The sequence below is a fragment of the Salmo salar genome, chromosome ssa04, assembly GCF_905237065.1.
Source record: "Salmo salar chromosome ssa04, Ssal_v3.1, whole genome shotgun sequence".
Classification (NCBI taxonomy): Eukaryota; Metazoa; Chordata; class Actinopteri; order Salmoniformes; family Salmonidae; genus Salmo; species Salmo salar.
In genome coordinates, this window is record NC_059445.1 from 66,467,555 (window position 1) to 66,494,365 (window position 26,811).

At 42.1% G+C, this 26,811-nt stretch overlaps 1 protein-coding gene and 3 non-coding genes across 4 annotated transcripts; all 4 read right to left on the reverse strand.

The window, feature by feature from the left end:
• Nucleotides 1-19,284: 19,284 nt before the first annotated feature.
• Nucleotides 19,285-23,912, reverse strand: LOC106603660 (heat shock cognate 70 kDa protein). Its single transcript, XM_045716262.1, is given in 8 exon segments — nucleotides 19,285-19,641; nucleotides 19,643-19,680; nucleotides 19,882-20,104; nucleotides 20,334-20,554; nucleotides 20,774-20,926; nucleotides 21,079-21,362; nucleotides 21,365-21,511; nucleotides 23,890-23,912. Coding segments are annotated over 7 exon segments (1,161 nt in total). The 5' UTR covers nucleotides 21,507-21,511; nucleotides 23,890-23,912; the 3' UTR covers nucleotides 19,285-19,541.
• On the reverse strand, nucleotides 19,750-19,843 carry LOC123742628 (small nucleolar RNA SNORD14). The gene has a single exon (XR_006769778.1). It is a non-coding gene; the product is annotated as a small nucleolar RNA SNORD14 (small nucleolar RNA).
• LOC123742630 (small nucleolar RNA SNORD14) lies at nucleotides 20,193-20,286 on the reverse strand. The gene has a single exon (XR_006769780.1). It is a non-coding gene; the product is annotated as a small nucleolar RNA SNORD14 (small nucleolar RNA).
• LOC123742629 (small nucleolar RNA SNORD14) lies at nucleotides 20,623-20,716 on the reverse strand. Its single transcript, XR_006769779.1, has one exon. It is a non-coding gene; the product is annotated as a small nucleolar RNA SNORD14 (small nucleolar RNA).
• Nucleotides 23,913-26,811: the final 2,899 nt, after the last annotated feature.

Consider the following 26,811-nt stretch of genomic DNA (forward strand, 5'->3'; position numbering starts at 1 on the left):
AAAACATTAACTTGCTTGACCATGCTGCAGGTCATGAATCTACACCTAATACCCCATAATGACAAAGCAAAAACAGGTTTTAAGATGTTTTTGCAATTGTATTGAAAATAAAGAAACTGAAATATCACATTTGCATAAATATTCAGACCCGTTACTCAGTACTTTGTTGAAGCACCTTTGGCAGCGATTACAGCCTCTAGTCTTCTTGGGTATGACGCTACAAGCTTGGCACACCTGTATTTGGGGAGTTTATCCCATTCTTCGCTGTAGATCCTCTCAAACTCTGTCAGGTTTGATGGGGAGTGTTGCTGCACAGCTATTTTCAGGTCTCTCCAAAGATGTTCAATCGGGTTCAAGTCCAGGCTCTGTCTGGGTGTAACCGATGTGAAATGGCTAGCTAGTTAGCGGTGGTGCGCGCTAATAGAGTTTCAATCGGTGACGTCACTCGCTCTGAGACCTTAAAGTAGTTGTTCCCCTTGCTCTGCAAGGGCTGTGGCTTTGTGGCGCGATGGGTAACGATGATTCGAGGGTGGCTGTTGTCGATGTGTGCAGAGGGTCCCTGGTTCGATCCCAGGTATGGGTGAGGAGAGGGACGGAAGCTATACTGTTAAATGGGCCACTCAAGGACATTCAGAGACTTGTCCCGAAGCGACTCCTGCATTGTCTTGGCAGTGTGCTTACGGTTGTTGTCCTGTTGGAAGGTGAACCTTCACCCCAGTCTGAGGTCCTGAACACTCTGGAGCAGGTTTTCATCAAGGATCTCTCTGTACATTGCTCCATTCATCTTTCCCTTGATCCTGACTAGTCTCCCAGTCCCTGCCGCTGAAAAACATCCCCATAGCATGATGCTGCCACCACCTTAAGCATACTGCCAGGTTTCCTTCAGACGTGACGCTTGGCATTCAGGCTAAAGAGTTAAATCTTGGTTTCATCAGACCAGAGAATCTTGTTTCTAATGGTCTGAGTCATTTGGGTGCCTTTTCAAAAACTCCAAGCAGACTGTCATGTGTCTTTTACTGAAGAGTGGCTTCCGTCTGGCCACTCTACCATAAAGGCCTGATTGGTGGAGTGTTACAGAGATGGTTGTCCTTTTGAAAGGTTCTCACAGCTCCACAGAGGAACTTTGGAGCTCTCTCAGAGTGATCATCGGGTTCTTGGTCACCTCCCTGACCAAGCCTCTTCTCCCCCGATCGGTCAGTTTGTCCGGGCGGCCAGCTCTAGGAAGTCTTGGTGGTTACAGACTTCTTCGATTTAAGAATGATGAAGGCAACTGTGTTCTTGGGGACCTTCAATGCTGAAGAAATTTGTTGGTATCCTTCCCCAGATCTGTGCCTTCGACACAATCCTGTCTCAGAGCTCTACTGAGAACTCTTTCGACCTCATGGCTTGATTTTTACTCTGACAAGTTGTATAAACGGCACAAGGATGATCAATGGAAACAGGATGCACCTGAGCTCAATTTCGAATCTCATAGCAAAGGGTCTGAAAACTTGTATTACAAATAAAAAACAGAAATACCTTATTTATTTGTAATACATTTGCAGAAATGTCTTTACCTGTTTTCGCTTTGTCATTATGGGGTATTATGTGTAGATTGATGAGGAAAATGTAGGCCTGGTGTAGGATCAGTTATTGTCAAAGTAGTGGAATGGGGTGGTGATTTTTTTGAGTTGCCTCCTCTGTAATTCCACTGCCCCCTAAAAAATAAAATTGTTGCCGAATGTGAAAATGTAGATTTTCAGCTCGATCCTGATATTCTAAGAATTGATTGGGGTTGGGCCAGCCCGGGTTTATGATTTGCCCAATATTGTAGCCTAGAGACCAACTCGTGGCAGTTGCTGTGGTGCGAGAGAGAAGCATGTCTGTATCTCTTACAGAACCAGTGGCGTCCCGTCATTTTTGTTGTTGCCTGTTTTGCCTGTTATTTTGGCATTAATACGTGTCACATATCAGTTTGCAAACAATGTAAAAATTAAAAATATATAATTGACTTAATAAAGCCACCTACAAACATGGTCTCTTTTTTGCTTTCTTGAGTAAGGCAGCTGCAAAATGCAGGTGTTTCAGCCTAGGTCAGTGCTTTCTGTGGTGGTGGGACAGCCAGCGGAAAATATGGAGCGTAGGGGTTGGTAATGTTCTCTAGTTGGGCCATGATTGGCTCAGTGTTCTGTCACTCATGGGGACTCATCGCCGCAAACTCTACAGGGAGAGCTCAAAAATTCAAGCCCCTTGGGAGCTGCCATAGAGTTACATTGGAAGTGCACATCCAAGAAGGCTCAAGCTCATTGGCTACAGATACAATTACGTCAAATCACGTTATATCTACTATACCTTTGATTGGACTGATCATGTCAACATCATACTTTCAAAATCTCGCCTATTCTTTCATCCCATCTTATTCTTTAACATCTCCAATTGTCATTCATGAGTGTTTAGATCATGGCTCTCGCTTAAAGCAATCACTAGCCTACTATTCAGTGGAGTGGGTGTGTGGTCCAAGTCTAGGCTTAAGGGTCTATTTTCCAAGCTTAAAAGGATAAACATTCAATATTGGCCATGCAGTCAATCCAATATGACTTATGCCGCGTCAAAACACCTGGAAACTCTAAACTGGGAAATCTCAGACTTTAGTGAGTTCAAGACAACTGGGAACTCGGGAAAACATGAGCTTCGACTGGGTAAATACGTTTTGAACGGTCATCCAACTCGGAATTGCAAGTCGGGAACTTGGACCTATTTCCAGAGCTCCGACCTGAAGATCAGTGACGTCATGATTCAACCTTCTTTTTTCCGAGTTCCCAGTTGTCTTGAAAGCAACATAAATCCAGAGATTGCCAGACTTTGATGACAAATTTGATGACAAAATTTGCCCACAAAAGACCGCCGCGACACCTTCCTGTTCAAGTGAGCACAGCGAGGGGAGTCCAGAAATGTCTTGTATGCTGCTGAATAAATTATGTAATATGCCAGGGATATACACTACTGTTCAAAAGTTTGTGTTCACTTAGAAATGTCCTTGTTTTTGAAAGAAAAGCACATTTTTGTCCATTAAAATAGCATCAAAATGATCCGAAATACAGTGTAGACATTGTTAATGACTATTGTAGCTGGAAACGGCTGATTTTGTAGCCTATAGCCTGTTTTATTGAAATGTCATCAGCGAATATTGTAAGAGTTTTCATTGTCTGCTTATATGCCCCGTTTATTTATCCTATGATTCTGACTTGGTGTTGTGGTGGTTATTTCTGTATTATCAAATGAGGAGAGAAACGTATTTTTTATATGTAACCTTTATTTAACTAGACAAGTCAGTTAAGAACAAATTCTTATTTACAATGACGGCCTACACCGGCCAAACCCAGACGACAATTGTGCGCCGCCCTATGGGACTCCCAATCACGACCGGTTGTGATACAGCCTGGATTCGAACCAGGGTGTCTGTAGTGACGCTTCTAGCACTGAGATGCAGTGCGTTAGACCGCTGCACCACTCGGGAGCCCCAAAACTTATCACACAAGTCAGAGTTATACTTAAACTAAATCTTTATGAACTTATTAATAAGGGAGCAAGTTCACTACATGCAAACAGAGTCAATAGTGTGAGAGCTCAAATAATACAGAGACACAAGGGGTTTATATAGAAACACAAAACTGCTTAGTCATGGCTGGTTCCACCCCTGCCTGGCAGAGCTGGGCATCATAAGCTACATTGTTTTCTTATTGTGGCCAGGTGTATCGGGAGTGTGAGGTCATAGCGGACAGACAAGTGATAACGGCAGTTACCTTTACTCCCTTCTCTACCAAGCTAGCCTCCGGTCTCTTCTATCTCCCCACAGCTGTGCCCTTGGAAGAGAGTAAAAGAACAGAATGGGCTGAAGAACTGTGGTCACTTCTCAGATGCTCTTTGTCTTATGCCGTGTGACCAGGTTACTCAGAAGCAAAGAGAAATTTAAACAATACAGGTCTATCTGTTCCTCAAGCTTATCTCTATCCTATGTACTTGACTACACACCTAGAACAGTTGCTGGGAGTGAGTGTGGAAGAGATGAACCATCCTTTCTCAGAAGCACATCATTGGCACTGAAGAAATGTCTCTAGTATTGTTAAGCATTTTAATTAACTATTAATATTAAACAAAGCAGGTAAAAACATTATTTTTCTCTCACAGTGTACATGGAGAATACTGTAAGAACGGCCCATGTTCTGAATTCTGTCGCTGTACATTTTAAAAGTGCTGAACTAATAGTTATATTGACTATGTCCGTCTTATCTCACTTATTATCTTAATCAAAATCACGGAATGCCTCTTATCCACTCGTCGTCCCCTTATGTCATAGTTTGTACATCTCAATTGTCAGTAGAAACCACATTTGTTTAATCTGTTATGCTAGGGGGCAGTATTTTCACGGCCGGATAAAAAACATACCCGATTTAATCTGATTATTACTCCTGCCCAGAAACTAGAATATGCATATAATTGTTAGCTTTGGATAGAAAACACTCCAAAGTTTCTAAAACTGTTTGAATGGTGTCTGTGAGTATAACAGAACTCATTTGGCAGGCCAAAACCTGAGAAGATTCCTTACAGGAAGTGCCCTGTCTGACCATTTCTTGCCCTTCTTGATTATCTCTATCCATTACAGGGGATCTCTGCTGTTACGTGACACTTCCTACGGCTCCCATGGGCTCTCAGAAAGCGGTAAAAAGCTGAATCGTGGCTTTGCAGGCTCTGGCTGAAAAAAAGTAGCGCGTTTGGATAGTGGCTGGTCACAGTACTGTGAGACTCAGGCTCGTGCACAAGGGGATCCCATGCTTTTATTTTCTCTCTCTTTGTACGTATACACGCTTTCCCGGTCGGTATATTATCGCTTTTTTCCGAGAAAAATGGCATAAAAATTGATTTTAAACAGTGGTTGACATGCTTCGAAGTACGGTAATGGAATATTTAGAAATCTTTTGTCACGAAATGCGTCGTGCTCGTGACCCTTATTTACACTTCGGATAGTGTCTTGAACGCACGAACAAAACGCCGCTATTTGGATATAACAATGGATTATTTTGAACCAAACCAACATTTGTTATTGAAGTAGCAGTCCTGGGAGTGCATTCTGACGAAGAACACCAAAGGTAATCAAACTTTTCTAATAGTAAATCGGAGTTTGGTCAGGGCTAAACTTGGTGGGTGTCTAAATAGCTAGCCGTGATGGCTGGGCTATCTACTCAGAATATTGCAAAATGTTCTTTCACCGAAAATCTATTTTAAAATCGGACACCTCGATTGCACAAAGGAGTTCTGTATCTATAATTCTTAAAATAATTGTTATGTTTTTTGTGAACGTTTATCGTGAGTAATTTAGTAAATTCACCGGAGGTTTGCGGGGGGTATGCTAGTTCTGAACGTCACATGCTAATGTAAAAAGCTGGTTTTTGATATAAATATGAACTTGATTGAACAAAACATGCATGTATTGTATAACATAATGTCCTAGGTGTGTCATCTGATGAAGATCATCAAAGGTTAGTGCTGCATTTAGCTGTGGTTTTGTTTTTTGTGACATTATATGCTAGCTTGAAAAATGGGTGTCTGATTATTTCTGGCTGTGTACTCTGCTGACATAATCTAATGTTTTGCTTTCGCTGTAAAGCCTTTTTGAAATCGGACAGTGTGGTTAGATAAAGGAGAGTCTTGTCTTTAAAATGCTGTAAAATAGTCATATGTTTGAAAAATTGAAGTTTTTGTATTTTTGAGGAATTTGTCATTCGCGCCACGCCTATCATTCGATATTGGAGCAGGTGTTCCGCTAGCGGAACGTCTAGATGTAAGAGGTTTTAAGCATATCAGCCATATCAGTTATGTTTTTTTAAAATGCAGTAACTGAGGCTGAATGAACTGTTTTGCTGCCAGACAAGGCTCCGCTGATAGCCAGTTGTAACAGTGGTAAGGATTTATTCCATGGTGCTGAAAGGAAAACTCTGCTGTTAGGACACTTTATGGAGGTCCTAACAGTTTGTGGGCACCGTTTGTCACCGTTATAGTGCAGTTAATGTATTGTTTACTGTTGTGTTGTGGCTTTTATTTTTTGCCCCACCAAGATTTACATGCTAAAATCGCCACTGCACAGAACCAGACTGAGATCCACTTTCTCTGATATCTTTCCCTTTCTCTGCTCTGATAGACATGAGCCTGCAACTACCATCTCTCCAGAGTTGTACTTCATCATTTATTTCCTGATAGAATCATAGCCATGGGAGGGTGCAGCACCATTGAAAAATTGAAATACATTTGCCAAAGTTATAGAATTACTACCCTCTGTTCAGAAATAAATACAATTATTCAGAATACTACACCAGGAGTAGGCTTATAATTTAACCGCAGAAGATCAATAGCTTAAAAAAAAATACATGTATAGCCTAGCTGTGGATTGAGTGTAGCGCAATCACAAGGCATTGCCTACAGTCAGGAACGTGTGGCAAATCTGTCAGTGAACAGCATGCAGCCAAAACAGGCCTTTTTTCAATATTTCAAATACAATCATGGGATAGCACAACACAAAAATACTTATCTGTCTGAAGGCTACGAAAATATTTGATCAACTTCCAGATAGGCCTATTGAGTGAACAGTACTGTTTTTACAAACTAAAACGAGAGAGAATATGCTTTTGGACGAGCGCATTGACCATCGCTGGTGAGTGAGCTGCACATCCTTTGGTAAGTAATTGAAACTGGAAATATTTTTTAGGACTATATTTTCCTCATATTGTACAATTTGTGTGTCTCCTCCACACACCTAGGTCTAGGCTATTGATGGATTGAATACCTAAGCATGGCCTTTATCCAATACCTTTTTTTCTCCAAACATTGCTTTTTTTGTGTCAGCAATTAGACATTGTTCTTAGGTGGGGCTAGTTACCTCCTAGTACCCTAAGTGTCAAAGTAGCCTGACATTTCAATCATTTGCGTGGTATTAAAAAAGATTCTGCTAAAGTCTCCAGTCATGTAAAATGACACACATGAAATGTGTTTATAAAAAGGCCCAATTTTTTCCGGACCCTAGGCTACAAAAAAAGATTCCGCGAGCACCTTTACCCTACTGCTCTAGTCTAGAAGACAACGCAAATGCGATGATATGTATGCAGTGCTTTATTATAAAGGTGATTTTCCGGTACCTCAGAGCTCCCCAGGTCACCTCCTACTATGCATAGATAATAAACAGTGAGTAGCAGCAGTGTACAATACAAATGGAGGGGGGTGTCAAAGTAAATAGTCCGGTGGCCATTTGATTAATTGTTCAGCAGTCTTATGGCTTGGGGGTAGAAGCTGTTAATGAGCCTTTTGGCCCTAGACTTGGTGCTCCGATACCCGCTTGCTGTACGCTAGCAGAGAAAACAGTCTATGACTTGGGTGACTGGAGTCTCTGACAATGTTATGGGCTTTCCTCTGACACCACCTATTATATAGGTCCTCGATGGCAGGAAGCTTGGCCCCGGTGATGTACTGGGCCTTACGCACTACCCTCTGTAGCACCTTATGGTCAGATGCCGAGCAGTTGCCATACCAGGCGGTGATGCAACAGGTCAAGATGCTATGGTGGTCTGCTTGAAATATGTAGGTATTACAGACTCAGTCAGGGAGAGGTTGAAAATATCAGTGAAGACACTTGCCAGTTTGTCCGTGCATGCTTTGAGTACACGTCCTGGTAATCCGTCTGGCCCCGCGGCTTTGTGAATGTTGAACTGTTTAAAGGTCTTGCTCACATTGGCTACCGAGAGCGTTATCACACAGTCGTCCAGAACAGCTGGTGCTCTCGTGCATGCTTCAGTTTTACTTGCCTCGAAGCGAGCACAAAAGGCATTTAGCTCATCTGGTAGGCCCGCGTCACTGGGCAGCTCGCGTCTGGGTTTCCCATTGTAGTCCGTAATAGTTTTCAAGCCCTGCCACATCCGACGAGCGTGAGAGCCAGTGTAGTAGGATTCAATCTTAATCCTGTGCTGACGCTTTGCTTGTTTGATGGTTCGTCTGAGGGATTTCTTATAAGCGTCCGGATCAGTGTCCCGCTCCTTGAAAGCGGTAGCTCTAGCCTTTAGCTCGATGCGGATGTTGCCTGTAATCCATGGCTTCTGGTTGGGATATTTAAGTACGGTCACTGTGGGGATGACGTCGTCGTCGATGCATTTATTGATGAAGCCGATGACTGAGGTATACTCCTCAATGCCACTGGATAAATCCCGGAACATATTCCAGTCTGTGATAGCAAAACAGTCCTGTAGCGTAGCATCCGAGTCATCTGACCATTTCTGTATTGAGTGAGTCACTGGTACTTCCTGAATTGGTTTTTGCTTGTAAGCAGGAATCAGGAGGATAGAATTATGGTCAGATTTGCCAAATGGAGGCGGGGGAAAGCTTTGTATGCATCTCTGTGTGTGGAGTAAAGGTGGTCTAGTTTTTTTCCCTCTGGTGGCACATGTGACATGCTGGTAAAAATGTGGTAAAACTGATTTAAGTTTGCCTGCATTAAAGTCCCCGGCCACTAGGAGCGCTGCTTCAAGATTAGCATTTTCTTGTTTGCTTATGGCCTTATAGATTTGGTTGAGTCCGGTCTTAGTGCCAGCATCGGTCTGTGGTGGTAAATAGACGGCTACGAATAATATAGATTTGAACTCTCTTGGTAGATAGTGTGTTCTACAGCTTATCATAAAGTACGAGCAATACCCCGAGACTTAATATTAGACATCGCGCACCAGCTGTTATTGACAAATAGACACACTTCATTTTACCAGACGTAGCTTCTCTGTTCTGCCGGTGCATGGAAAATCCCGCCAGCTCTATATTTTCTGTGTCGTCGTTCAGCCACAATTCAGTGAAACATAAGATATTACAGTTTTTAATTAACGTGGCAGGTTAGGTGAGTTAACGTAGAAGGTTAGGAGAACTAACAGCAGGTTAGGTGAAATAACGTAGCCGGTTAGGAGATTGAGGTTAAGGTTAGAAAAAGAGATAGGGCTTTGCTACAATGCTACAGTTGTCAACTGTTGTCCCCGATGCAACCACTAGATGGAGGTGTAGTCCTACTCCAAGTCCTACGCCTGACATACCATCATTATCATAACGCCGGTAAAATATTGTGAGGTTGCAATAATAACCAAAGGGGCTGGGTTTAACGACTATGTTTGTTGTTCTGTTCGGTGATGTTACACAGAAAACAGCTGAATTGCAGTGTACGGTGCATAGCTGAGCTGGCTGATTTCACCTCAGTTTTTTTTTTATTTAACTAGGCAAGTCAGTTATGAACAAATTCTTATTTATAATGATGGCCTACCTCGGCCAAACCCGGACGACGCTGGGCCAATTTTGCACCACCCTATGGGACTCCCAATCACGGCTAGTTGTGAGAAAGCCTGGAATCGAACCAGGGTTTGTAGTGAGACCTCTAGCACTTAGATGCAGTGCCTTATACTGCTGCGCCACTTGGGAGTTTTCCTCAAGAAATGCAACTGTAAATACTTGTGTCTTGAAGGCTTTCTATGCTGAGGGTGTTTCTTGTGTGTGTCTTACATATTTTATAGATCAATAAAAACGAACTCCTCCTTTAACGATACTGTATTCCCCTCCATATATTCCCAAAGTTCCTTCATCTTCTACTTGGCAGACTACAAACCAATCAGGTTTATCCATTCTGGGCATAGGCACTCCTGACAGCCTGTAGCATATCACAAATGCTTCACAGTGTATTTCTTAAAATTTCAGGCTATAGACTTGAAATAATAATATTGCCTAAATAATTAATTTAGTTCCTTTAGGCTACCTGGCTTGCTCCTGACTTGTTATTTAATAGCCTGTTGAAATGTCGAACGTCATTTGATAGTGACAGAATCACACATTACTTCCCAAGCAAAATCAATTATTTGTCTCGTTCGCTATAGGTTGTAGTGCAGCCTCAATGTTATAGAAACAAACCAAAGATATCTCCTATGCATCGGAGTCACGTCTTTCCCGGCATTTTACAGCTTGTTTCTAGTATAAAGCTTTGTGGAATAAAGCGTTGTTATATATCGCTTTATATAATCAGATCCATTCAAATCTGTTCTAAATCTTAAAGGGGTAGGCCTATGCGTTTAGCCATTTGCTTTAACCAAAGCCACAAATCCCTCACATACCCCCTCAATTCGATCCCTGGTTTTAATTGAACACACCAAACAGTTCACTGACACTGAGATATTTAAGGAGTGCATGGTGACTGAAGGAATTGGCTGACAAAATCTATGGATACTAGACTATCATTTCATCTGTCAAACAGGTAGGCCTACCTCTTATTTCTTGAATAGGAAGAAATAGGCTCCAACACAAAACCCTTGTTGTTAGTAGCCTGAAGTCAAATTCAAATGAAGACTGTTTAAATGAATTAGGCCATCTCGAATTAGACTACTTTAAGCACCCATGCGCTGTCCATCACCGCGGCTGCCGCTTCATAGTAATATAAGTTATGTCAATTACTATAAAATGGCTTATTGTGAGGTCAATAACTCTGATAAATAGCTTCATTACTGGCAACAATACAAGCGTACCTCCGGTCCTCCTTATCTTCCCGCCCTCCCTCTCAAACTGAACAGGACATCAGTAGGCCTAGTCCGCACGCAGATATTTAATTGTAAAAAAATATATATATATATATATATATATATATATATATATATATATTCGAAGAAACATTTAACTCGCTTCAAGAAGTGCCACCGCACACGGCACATTTATTGGTTAGGCAGAACAAAAGGCAGGACAAGCTGAAAGACCAGGCAGGCTGGGGCTCATGATTGGGAATGCCTATCCATTGCAGTATGTAATGCAGTGTAGCCTAGTTTTATATACACCATCCCAGCAGCGCAAAAACTTGGGAAGGAAGAACATTTTCTTAGAAAAATAATTTTGCCCTGTGCTTCTCTAAGCATGCTCTTCGTATAGCTTCTTCACTTCACTTCTACCCAAGATGGCGTAGCAGTTCAGACGTTCTTTGTTCTCCTCCTGTCGTGTCCCGTGTATATATATATATATATATATATTTACATATTTTCTTCGCATATCTTTTTACACACTTTTTTCTAAAAACTCAACCTCAAAACACTCTCCTGCAACCCTCCTCACCAATTTAAAAAATATATATTATTTACCTCAAATCTGAAATCCACAACAGAAGCTAGCCAGAGGTTAGCCATTTCACTGGCTAACGTTGGAGTTCAGCTAGCCACGGTTAGTGGTCCTCAGCTATCCATTAGCTCGAAAAGCTATCGCCAGTTTTTGTACAGCGCGACTCAGACCAGAGCATACCAGACCTATTCTCTCTCCATATCCCCGGATTTCTACCGCAGGCTCTGGACATTTACACCTGGCGAGCTAGCAGCGAGCTAGCTGTTACCTGAGTGACTACAGACGGAAACGCACGAGGTGGCTAAAAACAGACCTCCCTCCATCTTCTACCAGCTTGCTACCTATGGCTTGGCTAGCTATCTAATTCTCACTGGACCCTTTGATCACTCGGCTAAGCATGCCTCTCCTTAATGTCAATATGCCTTGTCCATTCCTGTTCTGGTTAGTGTTTATTGGCTTATTTCACTGTAAAGCCTCTAGCCCTGCTCATTATACTTTATCCAACCTATCAGTTCCTCCACCCACACATGCTATGACATCTTCTGGTTTCAACGATGTTTCTAGAGACAATATCTCTCTCATCATCACTAAATGCCTAGGTTTACCTCCACTGTATTCACATCCTACCATACCTTTGTATGTACATTATACCTTGAAGCTATTTTATCGCCCCCAGAAACCTGCTCCTTTTTCTCTCTATTCCGGACGTCACAGACGACCAATTCTTATAGCTTTTAGCCGTACCCTTATCCTCATCCTTCTCTGTTCCTCTGGTGATGTTGAGGTGAATCCAGGCCCTGCAGTGCCTAGCTCCACTCCTACTCCCCAGGTGCTCTCTTTTGATTACTTCAGTAACCGTAATAGCCTTGGTTTTATGCATGTTAACATTAGAAGCCTCCTCCCTAAGTTTGTTTTATTCACTGCTTTAGCACACTCTGCCAACCCGGATGTCCTAGCCGTGTCTGAATCCTGGCTTAGGAAGTCCACCAAAAACTCTGAAATCTTCATCCCTAACTACAACGTTTTCAGACAAGATAGAACGGCCAAAGGGGCCGGTGTTGCAATCTATTGCAGAGATAGCCTGCAGAGTTCTGTCCAACTATCCAAGTCTGTTCCCAAACAATTTGAACTTCTACTTTTAAAAATCCATCTCTCTAAAAACAAGTCTCTTACCGTTGCCGCCTGCTATAGACCACCCTCGGCCCCCAGCTGTGCTCTGGACACCATATGTGAACTGATTGCCCCCCATCTATCTTCAGAGCTCGTGCTACTAGGTGACCTAAACTGGGACATGCTTAACACCCCAGCCATCCTACAATCTAAGCTTGATGTCCTCAATCTCACACAAATTATTAATGAACCCACCAGGTACCACCCCAAAGCCGTAAACACTGGCACCCTCATAGATATCATCCTAACCAACTTACCCTCTAAATACACCTCTGCTGTTTTCAACCAAGATCTCAGCGATCACTGCCTCATTGCCTGCATCCGTAATGGGTCAGCGGTCAAACGACCTCCACTCATCACTGTCAAACGCTCCCTGAAACATTTCAGCGAGCAAGCCTTTCTAATCGACCTGGCCCTGGTATCCTGGAAGGATATTGACCTCATCCCGTCAGTAGAGGATGCCTGGTTATTTTTTTTAAATGCCTTCCTCACCATCTTAAATAAGCATGCCCCATTCAAAAAATTTTGAACCAGGAACAGATATAGCCCTTGGTTCTCCCCAGACCTGACTGCCCTTAACCAACACAAAACCATCCTGTGGCGTTCTACATTAGCATCGAACAGCCCCCGTGATATGCAACTTTTCAGGGAAGTTAGAAACCAATATACACAGGCAGTTAGAACAGCCAAGGCTAGCTTTTGCAAGCAGAAATTTGCTTCCTGCAACACAAATTCAAAAAAGTTCTGGGACATTGTAAAGTCCTTGGAGAATAAGAACACCTCCTCCCAACTGCCCACTGCACTGAGGATAGGAAACTCTGTCACCACCAATAAACCCACTATAATTGAGAATTTCAATAAGCATTTTTCTACGGCTGGCCATGCTTTCCGCCTGGCTACCCCTACTGCAGTCAACAGCACTGCACCCCCCACAGCTACTCGCCCATGCCTTCCCCATTTCTCCTTCTCCCAAATCCATTCAGCTGATGTTCTGAAAGAGCTGCAAAATCTGGACCCCTACAAATCAGCCGGGCTAGACAATCTGGACCCTTTCTTTCTTAAATTATCTGCCGAAATTATTGCAACCCCTATTACTAGCCTGTTCAACCTCTTTCGTGTCGTCTGAGATTCCCATAGATTGGAAAGCAGCTGCTGTCATCCCCCTCTTCAAAGGAGGGGACACTCTTGACCCAAATTGCTATAGACCTATATCCATCCTACCCTGCCTTTCTAAAGTCTTCGAAAGCCAAGTCAACAAACAGATTACCGACCATTTTGAATCCCACCGCACCTTCTCCGCTATGCAATCTGGTTTCAGAGCTGGTCATGGGTGCACCTCAGCCACGCTCAAGGTCCTAAACGATATCGTAACCGCCATCGATAAGAAACAATACTGTGCTGCCGTATTCTTTGACCTGGCCAAAGCTTTCGACTCTGTCAATCACCACATCCTCATCGGCAGACTCAATAGCCTTGGTTTCTCAAACGATTGCATCGCCTGGTTCACCAACTACTTCTCTGATAGAGTTCAGTGTGTCAAATCGGAGGGCCTGTTGTCCGGACCTCTTGCAGTCTCTATGGGGGTGCCACAGGGTTCAATTCTCGGGCAGACTCTTTTCTCTATATACATCAATGATGTTGCTCTCGCTGCTCGTGATTCTCTGATCCACCTCTACGCAGACGACACCATTCTGTATACTTCTGGCCCTTCTTTGGACACTGTGTTAACAACCCTCCAGACGAGCTTCAATGCCATACAACTCTCCTCTGTGGCCTCCAACTGCTCCTAAATACAAGTAAAACTAAATGCATGCTCTTCAACCGATCGCTGCCTGCACCTGCCCGCCTGTCCAGCATCACTACTCTGGACGGTTCTGACTTAGAATATGTGGACAACTACAAATACCTAGGTGTCTGGTTAGACGGTTAACTCTCCTTCCAGACTCACATCAAACATCTCCAATCCAAAGTTAAATCTAGAATTGGCTTCCTATTTCGCAACAAAGCATCCTTCACGCATGCTGCCAAACATACCCTCGTAAAACTGACCATCCTACCGATCCTCGACTTCGGCGATATCATTCACAAAATAGCCTCCAATACCCTACTCAACAAACTGGATGCAGTCTATCACAGTGCCATCCGTTTTGTCACCAAAGCCCCATATACTACCCACCACTGCGACCTGTACGCTCTCGTTGGCTGGCCTTCGCTTCATAATCGTCGCCAAACCCACTGGCTCCAGGTCATCTACAAGACTCTGCTAGGTTAAGTCCCCCCTTATCTCAGCTCACTGGTCACCATAGCAGCACCCACCTGTAGCACGCGCTCCAGCAGGTATATATCTCTGGTCACCCCCAAAGCCAATTCCTCCTTTGGCCGTCTCTCCTTCCAGTTCTCTGCTGCCAATGACTGGAACGAACTACAAAAATCTCTGAAACTGGAAACACTTATCTCCCTCACTAGCTTTAAGCACCAGCTGTCAGAGCAGCTCACAGATCACTGCACCTGTACATAGCCCATCTATAATTTAGCCCAAACAACTACCTCTTCCCCTACTGTATTTATTTAGTTATTTAGCTCCTTTGCACCCCATTACTTCTATTTCTACTTTGCACTTTCTTCTACTACAAATCTACCATTCCAGTGTTTTACTTGCTATATTGTATTTACTTTGCCACCATGGCCATTTTTTGCCTTTACCTCCCTTATCTCACCTCATTTTCTCACATTGTATATAGACATATTTTTCTACTGTATTATTGACTGTATGTTTGTTTTACTCCATGTGTAACTCTGTGTTGATGTATGTTGTCGAACTGCTTTGCTTTATCTTGGCCAGGTCGCAATTGTAAATGAGAACTTGTTCTCAACTTGCCTACCTGGTTAAATAAAGGTGAAATAAAAATTAATTTAAAAAAATAGCCTGGGCCTTTAGTATAGGCTATGGATAATTTGAGACCACACTAGGCGCACATGATATTTCGTGCCCAGCAGAGTATGAGGGATTTGACATTTAATCAATTACAAATTACATGACACTTCCCTGGACTAAATAAAAAATATACTAAACCCCGCGACAGAAATTGAAAAAGCATGACCCTTCCCATTTTCCACTGGAAAACAGTTGTGTTACTTGCGACCCCTCCCTAATATCTTTCTTTACTAGCTATTGGCAGTCCTCCATCACCCTTAATTGCAGTTGTTAAAACAGCCAGCTTCAGTCAGCTGATTCTATCCATCACTTATGGTTAGTTCTAGTTGGGCAGCTTAGTCTCCCATTCAGAGGACCCCCACTTTTGTTAGTGTCTTATTTGTCAAGGTCAGGCTAACTAATTACTGCCACATCTCCTTCAGCCTATCACTGGCCTTGATTCCCGGGACTTCAGTTTCAGTTAGTCTATGACCCCAGCACGCTGTGTGGTCAGAAACGTGCCTACCCTCCTGCTGAACTTTTCCTCCTGTGGACTGAATCCCTGTATGTATGATTAATTGTGCATGCATCTAAACTATTGGTCGGCCTATTATGATTTTTCAACGCCGATACCGATTATTGGGGGCCCAAAAAAGCCGATACCGATTAATCGGCCGATTTTTTCCCCCCATTTGTTTATTTGTTATAATGACAATTACAACAATACTGAATGAACACTTATTTTAACTTAACATAATACATCAATAAAATAAATTTAGCCTCAAATAAATAATGAAACATGTTCAATTTGGTTTAAATAATGCAAAAACAAAGTGTTGGAGAAGAAAGTAAAAGTGCAATAAGTACCATGTAAGAAAGCTAACGTTTAAGTTCCTTGCTCAGAACATATGAAAGCTGGTGGTTCCTTTTAACATGAGTCTTCAATATTCCCAGGTAAGAAGTTTTAGGTTGTAGTTATTATAGGACTATTTCTCATACGATTTGTATTTCATAAACCTTTGACTATTGGATGTTCTTATAGGCACTTTAGTATTGCCAGTGTAACAGTATAGCTTCCGTCCCTCTCCTCGCTCCTACCTGGGCTCAAACCAGGAACACATCGACAACAGCCACCCTCGAAGCAGCGTTACCCATGTAGAGGAAGGGGAACAACTACTCCAAGTCTCAGAGCGAGTGACGTTTGAAACGCTATTAGCGCGCACCCCGCTAACTAGCTAGCCATTTCACATCGGTTACACCAGCCTAATCTTGGGAGCTGATTGGCTTGAAGTCATAAACAGCGCAATGCATTGCGAAAGGCTGCTGGCAAAACGCACAAAAGTGCTATTTTGAATGAACGCTTACGAGCCTGCTGGTGCCTATTATTGCTCAGTCAGACTGCTCTATCAATCATAGACTTAATTATAACATAACAACACACAGAAACACGAGCCTTAGGTCATTAATATGGTCGAATCAGGAAACTATCACATTTATTCTTTCAGTGAAATACGGAACCGTTCCGTATTTTACCTAACGGGTGGCATCCATAAGTCTAAATGTTCCTGTTACATTGCACAACCTCCAATGTTATGTCATAATTACATAAAAATCTGGCAAATTAGTTCGCAACGAGCCAGGCGGCCCAAACTGTTGCATATACCCTGATTCTGCGTGCAAGGAACGCAAGAGAAGTGACACAATTTCACCTGGTTAATATTGCCTGCTAACCTGGATTTCTTTTAGCATTCGCGTAACAGGCAGGCTCCTCGTGTAGTGCAACGTAAAGCAGGTGGTTAGAGCGTTGGACTAGTTAACCATAAGATTGCATCCCCAAGCTGACATGGTAAAAATCTGTCGTTCTGCCCCTGAACAAGGCAGTTAACCCACCGTTCCCAGGCCGTCATTGAAAATAAGAATGTGTTCTTAAATGATTTGCCTGGTTAAATAAAGGTAAAAAAATAAAATTGACAAATCGGTGGCCAGAAATACCGATCGTTATGAAAACTTGAAATCGGCCGACCTCTAAACTAAACAACCACATAGTTCATGTCAGTTATCACTGGACATGATTCTCAGTTATCTGAACCACGAGTAGTCATGTGTGTGGACATCTTACAAGGATCCACCGCTTTCTTTCAATTTTCGCCTAAAATGACATACCTAAATCTAACAGCCTGTAACTCAGGCCCTGAAGCAAGGATATGCATATTATTGGTAGCGTTTGTGGATATGTTAAAGGAATGTAGAATATAAGACAAAAGATCTGGTAAAAGATAATGAAATAAAAAAAACGTTATTTTGCACCATCATCTTTGAAATGCAAGACAATGGCCATAATGTATTATTCCAGCACAGCTGCAATTTAGATTCTGGCCAGTAGATGGCAGCAGTGTATGTGCAAAGTTTTAGACTGATCCAATGAACCATTGCATTTCTGTTCAATGATGTACCAAGACTGCCAAAATGTGCCTAGTTTATTAATAACTTTATGTTCAAAACTGTGCACTCTCCTCAAACAATAGCATGGTATCCTTTCACTGTAATAGCTACTGTAAATTGGACAATGTAGTTAGATTAACAAGAATAAGCTTTCTGCCAATATCAGATATGTCTATTGTCCTGGGAAATGTTCTTGTACATACGTCATGCTAATCGCATTAGCTTACGTTAGCGCAACCGTCCTGTTGGTACACCAATCCCGAATAAGTTTTAAATTCCCATTAACCTGAACATCTGCCTCATCCTTGTTCTGACTGGACATTCTGTAGTGGTTGCTACCAGCCTTAAACCAGAGCCTAAGGTTTCTTATTATATTCAGTCCCTCGACTCTACAACCATACCTCTATTTTTCACTGATGAACTCCCTTTGTCTGGGAAGGGGAAACATGGAAAAAGAGATGGACACAGGGGAGACATTTAAGATATAATTGGCCACCACACCATAAGAGCTGCTACATTTTACTTATTAAAGACAGATACAAGAGCTGTGCAATAGGGTAGTACTGTTCCTTGTTTGAAAGCTGAACGTGTGTAATTTGTAATAAAACTATCATGTTTCTCATGCACCATCATTCTTTCCTTGCATCCATACATTTCTGAATAAACTTTGCATCAAAAACTCAAGTAAATTGTGCTGTTGAAATAAATCTACCAACCATAGACTGGGTTACCACAGATAGTCTATTGGGATAATTCAGCAAAGTTACCCTACCAGATGTCTGACAAACTGCAATAACTTTTCTAAATCTAACTGCAAAGCAATTGAAGTCAATGTTACCCGAATTACCCTATAAAGCAGTCTGACCAAAGCGACAGCAATCTAGGCTGTGGGTATTTACCTGGTCACACACGGCAACCACTTACTAAGAATTCCTTAACCAATAGCCCATGAACGTCAACTGCAAAAAGCAGGCTTTATATTTCATGCCAAATTAGCTTCAAGTTAATAGCTAGGTTTCCATTTAACTGGCGACAGATTTATGCAAATATTTTGGAATCCATGTGAAGTGGAATGCTTCCACCAAATTAACTATATGCGGATAAAAACAGCACACTAAATGTACTGTTTCGCGTAAGTTTGTCTGGAATAAGAATGTAAAGCTAACTAGGTCACATTTAAGGCTGATAGTCATAAAAAAAAAAAACTTGCAGTAAATAGCGAATGTGCCTAGCCAACAGCTCGCATATAGTGCGGGGTAGACTAATCTACATTAGCCTACCCACACCCCAGTCATAGTGGGAGGAGCATATTTGCGCGTAAAGGTATTTCCACCGCCACTTCCCACAATACATTTTACCAACACAAGATGTATAACGAACAAATTCAGTCAGCATTTATAAAATTACACCATAAACCTCTCCATCACATTTTATTGGATACAACTACTTGCATAACTGTGGCACTTTAGTGGTAGGACCACAAACATTGACACTGTCTAGCAGCTGGAAGTTTGTGATGGGAAGTCACAAGTGAGATTAAACTTTGTCGTAACAATATTAACCAACATAAGGTCCTTATCAAAAGCTCTGAACAGTGGTAAAAACACTTGAGATCAACATTTAGAAGTTGAGGTGGAAGGTCACCATGTTTTATTTTGTCTTTAAGGCACAATATACCCCATGTGAAATCTTACTGTTCTATAGCAAACAAAGTTGCAATAGAAGTGTGATCAGGCAACCTTTTTTCTAACTTTAAAATCTCACTGACAAGAGTCATTGACTCAGTCACAAACGGGTAGAACATTTCAAACGTTGCTTGTGAGGGGGAGATGGTTGCAGAAACAGTGTAATGGTTTAGTCGACTTCCTCAAGTCGGTCAAGATAACCCACCGCCTCTAGGAGCCGTGCCACCAGCTCTGGGGAATCCACCAGCCATGCCGTCGGGCATACCAGCACCTTGGTACAACTTGGTGATGCTCCTTCTGGTGGTGCTCATACTCTTCCTTCTCAGCAGTCTAAGAAACAAACAGATTAACATTAGCAAAATATTAAATGGTCTTCAAATGAGAAATATTTAACTTCAGTCGCTCAGACATCCAAGGAAGGTATTTGGCCATCTTTGGTCTTTCAACCTCTGGTGGAAACTACGAATGGCAGGAGTAAACTTCATCACAGCGAGTGGCCCAAGACTGTACAAGGCATAAATTAATTCTTACCTAGTTCTTGTCAAGCCAGCCGATGACCTCGTTGCACTTGTCCAGAATCTTGGTCTTTTCCTCGTCACTGATCTTGCCCTGTAGTTTCTCATCCTCCAATGTGGATTTCATGTTGAAAGAGTAGGACTCCAGGGAGTTCTTGGCGGAAACCTTGTCACGCTGCACATCATCCTCACACTTGTACTTCTCTGCCTCCTGGACCATGCGCTCAATGTCCTCCTTGCTCAGATGACAAAATACAATCAAGTCAACCAACATCAAAAGAACCACATACTCAACTGTACATCATTGTAGACTCAAAAGTACTATTGTCGCTCAGACATCCAAGGAAGTTGTTAGGCCATCTTTGGTCTTTCGACCTCTGGTGGAAACTACGAATGGCAGGAATAAACTTCATCACAGCGAAACTACTGGGTTAGGGCTAGTAACTGTAGCCCATTTTCTAGTCTTACAATGCCACCACCACAAACTTACCCTTGTCATTGGTGATAGTGATCTTGTCCTCCTTGCCAGTGTGCTTGTCAGCTGCAGACACCTTCATGATGTCGTTAGCATCAATGTCAAAGGTGACCTCAATCTGAGGAACACCGCGAGGTGCAGGGGGGATTCCAGTCAGCTCAAACTTGCCCAACAGGTTGTTGTCCTTGGTCATGGCCCTCTCACCCTCATACACCTGGAGGATACAGTCTATATTAGCTAAAAACATACATGGTTTTCAAACGAGAAGTACATTAAAAATAGTCGCTCAGACATCCAAGGAAGGTATTGGGCCATCTTTGGTCTTTCAACCTCTGGTGGAAACTACGAATGGCAGGAGTAAACTTCATCACAGCGAATAATCACTGCATTGCAGTCCTTTTCAACAGAATAAAGATCATAGCAAGCCATTTACCGTCTTATCCAAGCCGTAGGCAATGGCAGCAGCAGTTGGCTCATTGATGATATGCAGTACATTCAGGCCTGAGATGGTCCCAGCATCTTTGGATGCCTGGCGCTGGGAGTCATTGAAGTAAGCTGGCACAGTAACAACTGCATTGTTGACTGTCTAGGGAAAGAAAATAACAATATACATTTTAATAATTCAATAACAGGGAATCAAGAAACTGACTAGTCATTGCAAACGAAAAACTACACCTTCCTGTTCAGATTTAAAATAAATACACATCAATTTACAGTCTACACATTTTAAATGATTACTTTTCCAAGGTAGGCTTCAGCAATCTCCATCTTCACCAGAACCATAGAGGAAATTTCTTCTGGGTAGAAGGACTTAGTGTCTCCTTTGTATTCAACTTGGTGCTTGGGTCGAGTAGAATCATTGATAACTTAGATGAAAAGGCTTTGGCTCACCATACAGCTAACAAAATACAATTTCAATTAAAATAATGCAATTTAATGATAAATTATCAGAACTTAAAAACGTACCAAACACTGTGTTGCAGGGTTCATGGCAACCCGATTATTGGCGGCATCACCGATAAATCTGAGTCTGTGAAGGAAACATAACTTGGTGTGGTCCTGTTGCTCTGGTCGTTGGCAATGATTTCAACCTTGCCATGCTGGAACACACCCAAGTAGTAGTAGGTGGTCCCGAGATCAATGCCAACTGCTGGTCGTTTAAACATGTTGCCTAAACACAGGAATAGGGTGTAAGTTCAAGTCATCCAAAAACAAATGAAGCTTTCTATCAATCAAAGTAATGCATGAGGTTGCGCATCAAACTAGACTTCTGTAAAGAAATCTCGCCGTTAAAATGTGCGTCACACCATGTGGGGTGCAGTTTCATTGCCGCGTTCACGTCGGAAACTAGACCACGGCACTAGAACGTTCTAGTTACAACTAACTAGGCCGACAACTACGAGGATGATCGCGCGCCTTTTCCTTTAGTTAGCATGTGTACAAACGTTGGAACCGTCAGTCCAATGTCTTTCAAACTGCCTGCACTGCAAATGACCAAACTCGACCACGACAATTACGATACATTTAGTTGGCTAGCCATGTTAGATAAACAGTCAAAGTAAATTGGGATCGAATTGTGACTCAAACTAGTTAGTGAGTTTATTAAATCAATGTGTCTACTAGTTAGCCAGCCTTCATCAGACCGGATAACGACGTCAGCCTGCTAAATACCATCTAGCCGGCCAATTCGGGATATAAAATGTATCTGCTTATGGCGAACTAAAATAAACGCATTGATTACGTTAAGATCAAACTATCTTGTACTAACCAAATTCGTGACCGAGGGTGACGCTGATGTTGGTCGGAGTTAAACAACGACGAAGCCTTGTGAGAGAATAGAGAAAGAAGGAAATGTGATTCCATAACTTTTATATCACCGGCAACGCAACCAATCGTAGCTCTGGATTCCACTTTCCATTCCAAAACACCAATAAAAATACAGGACGGCCCAAGCGTTCCCTCCCACTTCTGCGACAAAGACCTAGCGCTCTTGCCGCCTTCAAAACAACAGTAAACTCGGAAATCTCCGTTTTCCGAGTGTTCGTACCAACTGGGAACTCGGAGGAAAAAACGAGCTCTGACTTGGTAAAATCGATGTAAACGATCATCCAACTCGGGGAACTGGAGCCTCTTTCTAGAGTTCCGACCTGAAGATCACTGACATAATGGTTTCACTTCGTATTTTTCCGAGCTCCCAGTTGTTGAACGCAGAAACGTTCCACGCTCGAACGTTCCAATCCCTCTTCATATCTGGGAAGCCGTTTCCGGTGTGTTGTCGTGCATTACTAACAGGGAGGAGATCTCGTTAAATATGGATCAAATTCGTTAAAATTACATTCACAGAATTTAAAAGATACAGTAATGCCTCAGTGGGATTTGTTAAGGAAAATTTCAAAACGAGTGTTTCAACATAGTATAACCACTACAAAGCTGACGCTAGCTATCCTCTTCCGTAATACGGTTACAGACCGAGGGGTTAGTTATATATTTGACTTTGGTATGGTCTTCTCGGAACTCTGAAATCTCCGACAACTGGGAACTGGTAAAAAACTGGGTACGCGGTTTTATTTTTGTAATTTTTTTTACGGTAATCCAAGTCGGGAAACTCGGACATCTTTCTAGAGCTCCGTCTTTCCGACCTGAAGATCACTGACGTCATGATTTGACCTCCTTTTTCCCCTCGAGTTCACAGTTTTCTTGAAAGCACCAAAAGTATTCAAAGCAATGAGTTTGAGTGAAATACCCAAAATGCAGAAGCATTAAGAAACAATTCCAGGTTTTACATGGTTATGCCAGTGTCTGAACCCAGAGGCGCATAATCGCGAGACTTCGGAGAACGCTTGCGAGATAGACCAAACCAGGCCGGGGTTTGGGAAGTTAATGAGAGAAGTGAATAAATTATTTTCTTGAATTCTAAAGACACAACGTAGATTCTAGCCAATGTCTTAAGTAGTTGAACATGTTATTACTCCAACCCCGTGAAAGTGAAGTTGGAGTAAAAATAACTTTATATCGAAGGAGTGCGCAAGATTACGTGTTTCTACACACGAGTTTAGCTAGCATAGCATGACTTCTTTGAAGGAGCACTTTTAGTCTATCTTTATAATGTACTGCTTTGGTTTGCAACAGCGTTTTTACAAATAAAAACGATAATGTTAATTCATATTTCAGAAATTCAACCACACATTTGTTTTATCATCAAACCGGATAGCAACTTCTGTCCAGTGACTTCCACAAAGTATTTATAATGTACCGTAACAGACCGCTACATGACCTACAGCATGGTCAAGCAAGTTATGGTTTCCGACATTTTCGGACCAACTATTGATTTAGAACCAGAGTTACCGCAAGACGCAAAGAAAACAGGAGTTGCCTTCACTTTTTCAGCACCATTTGAACTTCAACATTTCAACATCATCAAATCACCTCTGCTTAGTATAATACAGTGACAACTAAAAGATAGCAAGAACTATTTAGTCCAATCAACGTAAACTAAATATGATGTGGCTGTCCATGGTTCTGTGCAAGTAGAAAAACATGTCGACTCACCCTACCATCCTCCTCTGTTTCATGTTGATGAAATGTCTATCACTGTCTTACAGGACACACTTATTTTTTGTTGTCCCAGGCTACCTGGCTAAAATGCTTGCACGCTAGCCTAACTTCCATTCATGGGCAACGTTAGCTAGTTAACATTAGCCTTCTACATCTAGCTACACATTGTACTTCCATGGTCACAGCAATGTATGAATTAATGGTTGGATCAGAACTGCCATTACAATCATTGGCCAGTACAGAGAATTATGTAAAACCACAAGTCCAAATCCCTATCGCCATCCATGGCTAATTTAGGAAAGGGACCATTTTAGCTAGCTAGCCACTGAAGGACAACGAGATGCAACAATTCAAGTTTTTCAGTCAATGATGTATGTTCTAGATGGGATTTGATAGGAGTGATGCCAAATCCAAGATGGCTTTCCTTTAGACTTTTTTTGGTGCGCCAGGACCATTCACAGTTGAGCTTGCTCAGTTTAATGCTCATTGGCTGATTTTGTATACTTTTTTTGCCTTCAATGCTACAGGCGGCAGCAATGTCATACTCGTTTGGACCAGACAGCATCAGATAGATACATTTATGGAACCAGATAGCTGCCAAAAGGTTGAAGGTACGTGTTGTTAGGATCTTAAGAAAATCCACATGCAAATGGTTAGGATCGCAAGAAAATCCACATTTTGAATACACACATGGATTTCAATAAACAAATGGAAAAGACTGTTCTATTCTCTTTGATTTAGTTCCTATTGCAACTCAGACAAATGACAGAATGGATGACATAGCGACTGACTGAACTGAATGAAGGATGAATTAAATGTTCAAATATGTTGGAATGAGGAGTTGCACGCTCTGCACTTTATTTGGCTAGTAGGCAAATAGGCCTACATTAGGGTATAATGACTCTATGGCTGCGTGCCTACAGAAGGACATCTTCTGAGGCTGAGGGGTGCTTTTCCCCGAAGGTGCATGGTGCTGTGGTGCTGCATGGAGATCACAAGCCCTTCAACAGGGCAGCAGTGTTGTGATGGAGGGAATAGCCTATAGGGAGACCTAAGACCACTGCAACAAAGTTATTGTAAAGTATGGGAATAAGCTTATGCCAGACTTAGCCTATGTTTTACCTCTCACATGTTTATTTCAAAGTCCATATGTTCTTGACCCGATTGATAAAAAATCATGTCAAATTATATAAAATTCACATTTACCCGTCCTACAGAATATGCTTTGGCAAGATTTTGAGTGATGAAGTAAATGTCAAAATATTCTATAAAAAAATGTTTTGAGTGGCAAAGTATCCAGTGGTCATACATAATTCATAGATTCACCAAACATCTATTATGTTTCATTATTCCTGGTATATACCACTGGTTATGATTACAGACAGAGCCCATAGAATAAGGTCTGCCTACAGCGGCCTTTCTCAATGGCAAGGCTATGCTCATTGAGTCTGTACATAGTCAAAGCTTTCCTTAATTTTGGGTCAGTCACAGCGGTTAGGTATTCTGCCACTGTGTACTCTCTGTTTAGGGTCAAATAGCATTCCAGTTTGCTCAGTTTTTTTGGTAAATTTTTTCCAATGTGTCAAGTAATTATCTTTTTGTTTTCTCATGATTTGGTTGGGTCTAATTGTGTTGCTGTCCAGGGGCTCTGTGGGGTCTGTTTGTGTTTGTGAACAGAGCCCCAGGACCAGCTTGCTTTGGGGACTCTTCTCTAAATTAATCTCTCTGTAGGTGATGGCTTTGCTATGGAAGGTTCGGGAATCGCTTCCTTTTAGATGGTTGTAGAATTTAACTTATCTTTTCTGGGTTTTGATTATAAGCAGGTATCGGCCTAATTCTGCTCGGCATGCATTATTTGGTGTTTTACATTGTACACAGAGGATGTTTTTTCAGAATTCTTCATGCAGAGTCTCTATTTGGTGTTTGGCCCATTTTGTGAATTCTTGGTTGGTGAGTGGACCCCATACCTCACAACCATATTTCTGTCATGCCTCATTCACATGCCGCGTTCAGGTGCTCGTCGGAACTCTGACATTTTCAGCAAGCTACTGGTTGTAGATATACACATTCAACCAGTTAGCAAGTTGACAATTTCTGAGTTCCGACTAGCACATGAACACAGCAACATTAACCATAAGCAAAGATATTTATAATTAACCCAAGATAGTTAAACTGTGTCGTTTACAGTCGGAGCAAATTAAGCATAGTGGGCAGAAGAAGCATGGAGGTGGGCAATGCCAAGCACAAGCTAGTGTAACCGATGTGAAATGGCTAGTTAGTTAGCGGTGGTGCGCGCTAATAGCGTTTCAATCGGTGACGTCACTCGCTCTGAGACTTGAAGTAGGGTTGCCCCTTGCGTTGCAAGGGCCGCGGCTTTTGTGGCGCGATGGGTAACGATGCTTTGTGGGGTGTCAGTTGTTGATGTGTGCAAGGGTCCCTGGTTCGAGCCCAGGCGAAGAGAGGGACGGAACCTACACTGTTACACTAGCAAGATCCTTTTGGCGCATTGCAGCATGTTTTGCATATTTCCATTAGGGAACGCCTTCTCTGTGAAATGCGCTTGTGCACAAACAATTAGACCTTGCACTCCTTCTAGACAACGCCATTTTATAAAACTTTGGCAAAGCATCAAGTTTATAAAACATATAGTGCACTGTGTTCGTAACAGATTTATAGTTTTGAGAACAGAAAACTGTATTGAGATCAGATGTTTCATCGATAAGAACATTTGCAGAATGTCGGCCCAGTTTCACCTAGTTCCATCCTCTTCCACAACCGGGGACTGGGCAAGAGAAAACCTTCTTCTTGGTGGACTACATCCCAAAATGTGTATTGCCGCCACCTATTGGATGGGGTAAAAACAGATACTTTAACGAAAGAAAAAAAACACTCATAATATTCTCAAAAACAAAACAA